The 8,163-nt window shown below is 37.8% G+C and overlaps 1 protein-coding gene across 1 annotated transcript; it reads left to right on the top strand.

Moving 5' to 3' along the window:
- The first annotated feature begins 406 nt into the window (after positions 1–406).
- LOC128865078 (lithostathine-1-like) lies at positions 407–1,186 on the top strand. The gene is made up of 3 exons (XM_054105025.1): positions 407–646; positions 704–812; positions 875–1,186. The coding sequence occupies exons 1-3, from the start codon at positions 443–445 to the stop codon at positions 1,102–1,104; spliced, it is 543 nt and encodes a 180-aa protein (XP_053961000.1). The 5' UTR covers positions 407–442; the 3' UTR covers positions 1,105–1,186.
- The last annotated feature ends 6,977 nt before the right edge of the window (positions 1,187–8,163 follow it).

Below are 8,163 nucleotides of genomic sequence, written 5' to 3'. Positions count from 1 at the left end.
TATCGGTGGGTAACTTAATGGGTTGTCGATTCCGCCTTCCAAAACTAAGAGCTCGACTCCTGCATTCTCTATAGATTTCAGTGCTGTTACTCGTATTTGGCAGAGTGGTCCTAGTATCTATACAAAAAAAACAAAATTAAAAGAAAAATTTTTACGATTGTTGGCATGTGTTTTAATACATAAAATATCTTTCAGCTAATAGAAAACATTTTTTTCAGGTAGTAGATTTATGACTGTAATTTATTGCTTGAGCAAAAAAGAATTCTTAGAGATAAGTCCCTGTTCAAATTACTAATTTGCAGTGATACCGAAATTGAATGCACACACGTGTAATAAATAACCGAGCTACATACATACATATATGCATATATGAAAATTACTATAAAACCTCAGTAACTTACTGAATCGCTTTAAGACGAGATATTTTCCCCGTAGTGGAACAATGCAATTTTTTAGAAATATTGCGTTCGCGCTGGCGCTCACTTCTCTCTCATTTATTGGGCAGACCATGGCAGACTGGGCCATAGAGGATCCCGAGTATACGACAGACAGTGTGAGTTGGGAAAACTCATCTCAAAGTAAGACCCATGTATCCTATACCAAGCCGCAAACTCTTACCGATAATTATATTGTCACCCTGATTAAGGTAAAGTAGTTCTCATATGAAAATTTATTTATCATAAAAATTCCTTCTTTCCTACAGTTGAACTGGTATGCGGCTTATGCATTTTGTGAGCAAAATAACTGGAGTCTGATCCAAATTGAAACGGCAAAGGATCAATTTGAAGTGCAAAATTATCTAAACTTTTTTAGTAAGATCGAGTCTATAGAAATATTTTGAATATCTTTGCACTCAATTTGTGTTTGATCTTAGATCTTCAAGCTAACGACTTCTGGACAGCCGGCAACAATTTAGCAGATCTGCGGAACTTTCGTTGGGACTATGATGGATCCCAATTTAGGTACATGAATTGGGCATTTGGTCAACCTGAGGGCAGGGGACATTGTGTTAAATTGATTGAAAATTCTTTGCAATGGGGCGATGATTCTTGCGAGAATAGTTATCATTTCATATGCCAAAGGTTTTCTCATAATAATACTTAAGCAACATACGGATATGTGGACACATAGGAAATCACCTGTAGTGTTTGTGGAAAACTTTCAAATAAAGTTTATAATCAAGTTTAGTAACGTCGTCCTACACTTTCAATGACGGTGTGCTCACCTAACGATTGTTTCTAACAGCCTAACGAGTTCGTGATAGATATAGGCTTTCCTGGTGTTTTTAGCTTTTCTTGTTTTTCTTCCTATTTTACCACTCTCCAGTTGCCTTCTACCCTGTAAAATTGCACCTGCTTATCATGCCAAGTGCTGGCAATTTCTGTTGAACTAGGTCCTCCTATTGTGTTCACAGCAGCCCTTACTTTGAAGCCTTCCTATGGATGCCGAATCAATGGATTTCTACAATGGAGCATAAGTACCAAGCGATAGAGCCAAACCAACGTAAATGTTGCCTTCTTTTCCATTTCATAATTATATTCTAATATATCGCACAGTTCACGCACTTCCTCACTTCATCTCTTTTATCTTCCCGTCACCGACTAGGACAAAGCAATGTATTTCGATAATATTGGCTATGGAAATAAGTTTCCGTCCTTTCTTAGCAAAAGTTACGAATTAGTTATAATAAGGGCTGACTGCTTTAGTCGGAGCAGAAGATAATCCGAAGATGCAATGTCTGCGAAATACAACGGGTGGGACAAGATTCCCAATTCAGTCTCTCCAAATATTTCTGGACCCATTTAGAAACATGTGGCCTGGCGTTGTCATGCAACAAAATGAGTTTGTCACGACTACCGACCAATTCTGGTCACTTTTCTTTGAGAGTTCGATTCAAATGCACCCAGTGATAGTTTCAGATGGTTTAAGAAGTGACTCTCTTCTGATCTTGTCAGAAGCACAGCATAACCTTTGAAGCATGAATATTTTGTTTCGCTATCGATGGACCTGATTCACCTGGCAGGCTCCAACATTTTCGAGGCTTAGGGTTATCATAATAAATGCATTTTTCATCGCCAGTGATGATGTGTTGCAGAAAACCTTTTCGTTTTTGCCGTTCAAGAAGCATCTTACACGTCACCAAACGTTTCTCGATATCCCTCTCCTTGATGTGGCACCCAGTTACCTGCTTTCTGGACCATTCCCATAGCGTGAAAACTCTTACCGACACTTGATCTGTCAATATATCATCAAGAGTTCGACATGCGTCTTCATCCAATGATTGTTGTAGTTGAGTATTTTCGTAGTTGAGGATCTTTGCTTTTCAAACGAATGTCAACTACTGCGATCGAGACCTCACATATACAACTTAAAAGCACTAGTGTATTACGAGAGCGAACACAAAAATTGAATCAGCAGCGACACCTCTTTTACGAGGGCGGAAACTTATTTCCAAGCCCAATATATATATAGCTACTCACTCCGAGCAGTTCGAAATCAAGCAAAGTTTCAGATAAGAGGAAATCGACTTACTTTCAAACGATTTCTCCATTTGGACTTTTTTAAACTGTAGAGGTACCATTTATGAAAGCGATATGCGCATTGTTGGTGTTTTTAGCGCGGTTTCCTCCAGCTTGCAGAACGAGGCAAAATAGATAGATAGATAAGGCAGAGAACGAGGCAAAAACAAGTGCCCCTTGGCAATATGAAAATAGTCCCACGTCCCTGTTGGTAGTTCAGATGTTGTGAATGGCTTTATTTAAATAGGATTCGTTACAAATACTCCATTCATTCTACAGATCAAGTACACCAAACTCTTTCTAACAGGAGCTATTTCACATAGGGTAAACAATTGATTTGGATTTATAAGACGGAGAATTTTATTTTGAGATAATGTTACAACATTTCACTCAAAAAAAAAAAAATTTGATGATGTTACATAACCACGAATATAGTCAAAAACATAATATTTGTACTTTACGACCAGAATATAGCAAAAACTTGAGGTGCTGTGGATATTCTGAATTATATGCCGACTGAGTACGTTAAATGCCTCAGGAAGGGGGAATGTCTGAGTGTTAGTTAAAAATTTGTGTCGTCACCTATAAGTCATAAAAAGCAGAGAGAAACAAATGTTATAATGCCAGCTCAAGAAAAAGAATCGATACTTCTATTTTTTGACATTAGTTTTTTTAATTCTTTATATTGAGTAGGATATTTTTCATAATTAATTAATTTAATTTTTCTTAACTAAATTATTTATAGGTATTAAAAACATACAAATAATAATTTAACAAAAATGTGCATTTTTGTTGCCCTCGTGCACACTGCTATTATTTTGACAGCAGCTATTAGAACAACAACCAGGCCTCTCTCTAACTTTAAAACTTCAATGCCTAGTGGCTGGACTTTAGCTTCGTTTTCTGCAGCATTAGGTCGTTGTATCCATGCAAGCAGATAAAATGCCGCTAAAATTAACTTATACGCCTGTATGTAATAGATCCGCACACACATCCACAAAAGAGATATTTTTTACTTCACAAGCTTCCATACTCCGAGAAAAGTGGCTTCCTCTTCCCATTTTTTTGCTAGCGGAAAATGGCCTTTTGGAAAGCACATCCACATTCACAGATGAGTAGTTGGAAGCTGACGATGGAGTCTGCCTTTGCAGCCGAATTTCCTGCATTTGATAGTATGCGATTATTATTGTTTATGTTCGTGATTATCTAATGCGGTTTTTACTATATGTGAGTTTCTCTCCACTTTCCACCTCCTCACTCCAGTTCAGCGTTTGTTGCTTTTAACACATTACTTGCACTTGCGTTCATTTCTTTCTATGTTTGGTTGTTTACTTATTAACTATTGGAGTTTGCATGTGTACGAGTATATGTTCCCCTTAGCTCTTCTAAATTTTCTTTCATCATTATCTGCGACTTTGAGCGGTTTACTTTAAGGTTCCATAAGTTTAACAAAATGATATCATCCGCCCACATTAGAAGTCTTAAGTTTTTCCCTTCTATGTTTAATCCTCCTTCTAAGCTTTCATGTAAGTCGTTTAGGTAAAGCGCAAATAGTATTGGCGACAGTAAGCATCCCTGTTTGACGCCTGAGTTTTTTTTAATGTATCTGAAAATGTTCAGCCATTCCATACAACTGCCTTTGTAGCGCTGTATATACGAGTATTCTCTATGAACTTCACTATTTTTGTTGCAAGACCAATATGGCGCAGCTTATACATGAAGACGTTTCTTGATACTCCCTCAAATGCCGCTTAAAAGTCGACAAAATACGAGTAAACCTTCTTCTTTTCTTCAAATTTTAAATTAACAATTGCGGTCAAAATGAATACGAGTATATTGTCGACGCCGAGTAATTCTTTCTAAAGCCGCCTTGATACTCATTTAAAATACTCTTCCCTTCAGTTCAAGAGGTTATTCTTTCATTAATTATGATCATCATAACTTTAGCAATACAGTTCATAAATGAAATCCCTCTGTAGTTTTCTACTAGGGCAGGATCCCCCTTTTTGAAAATAGGAAAATCTGCACTAGTTCTAGAAGCCTCGTATACTTTGCCTTTTTCATAAAGCCTCCTCTACTTTGCACTTGCCATAGCCGTAATAAAATTATCAGTGGCCCTTTTTAAGAACTCGTAAGCAATTATTTCAATTCCTGGAGCTTTGTTTAGAGTGTGTTACCGAAAAAGTTTCCTAACATTTTTGACGCAGAATTTGATACAAAAAAACATGTACGAAGTTAGATTTGCTCAAGATGGCGTAACTTTTACAAATGTTACGCATTTTTTTAATCCATTTCTTTATTGCGATCTGTTTTTAAATTCTAGGCTGAGAGAGGCTGCAGATGGACTAAACTGATGCTACCTGTCATGTCCTTCTGTCATTAAGCAGAGGGGAGCGCAGACGGCTGGTTGGGCTGATGACGGGCCACTTTCTGTGGGCGAAGCACATGGAAAGGTTGGGCATCTTAGACAGTGTATTCTGCCCAGCTTGTGAAGAGGAGGATGAAACGGCGGACCACTTCCTGTGTGTCTTCCCCGCCTTCGCTCGAATCAGGTTTGAGGTCTTTGGCACTGATGTGTTAAGAAGCGACCATCTTGGCTCCTTGGCACCACAAGATCTACTCAGATTTCTTCGGAGATCGGGTGGATTTAAAGAAAATTAAAAGGGAATCCTACTACACTTGGATTCCTGGAATGGGCTTAATTAATTTCTGAGTGCTGCACTTGCTAGTTGTCTCGACAAAACACAAAAAAAAAAAAAAACAAAAAAAACAAACAAACATAAGAGGTGTTTTGTAGATTTTCTCATAAGTTTGGTGAAGGTTATGGGGATTGCAATTATTTCCGTGGCAAGAGGGTTTGAGTGCGATTCGTGTCGTCGTCTTTTCGTTTTTCTTCAGTTATTGCGGGTACTTTGAGACCACGACGAATTTATGCATTTGTGATATAATAAGGGACGTTTGAGATCATTCTGAGGATTTTCGACTGTATCCTTTGAAGTATTTCGATGTTGGAGTTAGCTGCAGTGCCTCAAAGTTGAATGTCATATGTCTATATCAATTTCCAGATAGCTGAGTAAAGTGGGAGCTTACTTTCGGGTGGGCTAGGGTTCCGATTTAGCGTAAAAGTGACTTAGAAAATTTTTGTCTCGTTTGTCTTAATGCGCCACTCTTTTAACCAAAGAGTTATTATATCAAGTTCTTTCTATAGTTTTTGGGAGGCCACATGGAGGTGGTAGTCAATTGGGAGTACGGCATTGTTATCTGCAAACGTTCCCACTATTGTTTCTTCAGAAGCTGGTAGATCGCATGTGTATAGCAAGTATTGGATGGGCCCCATAATGCTACCTTGGGGTACACCAGCTGAAATTTCACATAGTTCAGACTGTTCCTCACCTTGTTTGACAAGGAAATATCGATTTTCGAGGTAGGACTTAATAAATATGTAGTAATTTATTGTAAGAGTGTCTTTTATTTTATAGAGTAAGTCGTCATGCCAAACATGGTCAAACGATTAAGATATATCGAGAAAAGCCGGTGTGCAATACTTCTTCCATCGGTACTGAGTTTTCTCTTAAACCGAATCGGTGGTATTTCCTGGCTTGAGGATCATTTTTACTTGAGCTACTTTCCATTTTGGGAGAACAAAACCGGATAATGTAGTAGAATTACATATGTGATTAAGGAAAGTGAGTCCTTCTTCTAGGAGATGTTTCAGTACTTCGCTTGTTATGAGATCATATCTAGGTGCCTTCTTTTTTTAAGTTTGTTTATCACTTCTTTTACTTCATTTTTTGAGAACTTTTTATGGTCAATGAGTATACAAATTTTTTATGAATGTTAATCACAGATGTGGCAACCTAACAAAAAAAAAGCAGAACACAAATCAGTTCACTTAGAGCGTCCCCTGGCGTTGGTTCACTATACATTTTAAATAGTCTCATAGAAAAATTCAACTGGTATCAAATCGCAAGATGGCTATTTCGTAAAATAATGCATACTAGGCCATTATTTTATGCGAAAAGTGGCAGAGTTTTCAAATATTACTCGAGTCCATGTTATGTAGTTCAGACTTTTTATGGTCGTTTCATTTTTTCATTTCACGGCAACAATCGCAGCTTACCGAGGTAGCGTTACTGACATCACTTACAAAGCTGGACGAACTGTGCCAGCAGTAAACCCACACCAAACAGTGACTCGTTGTGGATACATAGTTTATTCTTTTTCGGTACTCCAGTGCAGTTATATTCCTTGCTAATGTATCCGTCTAGATGGAAATGCGCCTCATTACTCATTGTTGGCTCTTTTTGTTTTTTTTTTTGTTCTATGAAAAATCGGCATCAACTACCTGTTTTCCAAGCATAAAAATTGATCAAATGCCTGGTGGTATTATAAAGGGTGGTTAAGTTTTAAGGGCCGGTGTTGATTTTGAATAAAATACATTTTTTTTAGGAAATTATTCTCATTTCTCTTTATTATGAAAATATTGGTATGGCTCAATTACGTATGGATCAAAATATCGGCCAAATGACCACCGCGGCCTCGGCGGCACACCAGTATCCGATGCTCCAAATTTTTGATGACGCTGAGGCATAATTGAGGTTCTATGCCGTTAATGTGCCGAATTATCTCATCCTTTAGCTCTTGAATTGTTGCTGGCTTATCGACGTACACCTTTTCTTTCAAATAATCTCAAATAAAGAAGTCCAAAGGTGTCAAATCACATGATCTTAGCGGCCAATTGACATCGCCGCGACGTGAGATTATGCGGCCATCAAATTTTTCGCGCAAAAGAGCCACTGTTTCGTTAGCTGTGTGACAAGTGGCACCGTGCTGTTGAAACACATATCGTTCACATCCATATTCGGGCCCAATTCGGGCCATAAAAAGTTCGTTATCATCTCACGATAGCGAACACTATTAACAGTAACTGCCTGACTGGCCTCATTTTGAAAAAAATACGGCCCAATGATGCCGCCGGCCCATAAACCGCACCAAACAGTCACTCTTTGTGGGTGCATTGGTTTTTCGGCAATCAGTCTTGGATTATCATTCACCCAAATGCGGTAATTCTGCTTATTGACGAATCCACTGAGGTGAAAATGTGCCTCATCACTGAAGATGATTTTCTTCGAACGCCCGTTTTCACAATAAGCCTGAATAATTTTAACGCACTGGTCGATTGTGTATCTTTCCATCGTTTCCATGGTCCTTCAAATTGAATTACTTTGAAATTGAAAAATGTCAAATGCAATTCAGAAAAAAACTTGACGTTTAGGTGTGGTTCACATTTAATATCGGCCTTTAAAATTTAATCACCCTTTATAATGAATGCACTAAGTGATTGTAGAAATAATGTGCCAATATCTAGATGAAATTTCTTACAGTTGGTAGACGACATTTTATAACCATAAAGATGAGCATAGTGTATAAGAATTGTAGCTTCATTTGAACGTGGCACTACTTTTTTTCAATACCATTTTTTCCCTTATAGTTCACTGCTCTCATTTCTCTATGTATTCGTTTATCTTTCGCCAGTACTTTTGCTGTCACTGATTCCCAACGCTTATGCCTCAGTTTCATTCTCTGCAGTTTCCCACATTTTGTCTTTTGTTGTTATGAATATATTTCTTATTTTTCGTTCTGT

The sequence above is a fragment of the Anastrepha ludens genome, chromosome 5, assembly GCF_028408465.1.
Source record: "Anastrepha ludens isolate Willacy chromosome 5, idAnaLude1.1, whole genome shotgun sequence".
NCBI classification, from domain to species: domain Eukaryota; kingdom Metazoa; phylum Arthropoda; class Insecta; order Diptera; family Tephritidae; genus Anastrepha; species Anastrepha ludens.
Note: the sequence above shows the minus strand (reverse complement) of the source record. Positions and strands in the feature narration are given on the sequence as shown.

Coding starts and splice junctions, on each gene's coding strand:
- LOC128865078 (XM_054105025.1), top strand. CDS start 443: ATGCAATTTTTTAGAAATATTGCGTTCGCGCTGGCGCTCACTTCTCTC. Junction 647..703: donor ATATTGTCACCCTGATTAAG/GTAAAGTAGTTC, acceptor TCTTTCCTACAG/TTGAACTGGTATGCGGCTTA. Junction 813..874: donor AAATTATCTAAACTTTTTTA/GTAAGATCGAGT, acceptor GTTTGATCTTAG/ATCTTCAAGCTAACGACTTC.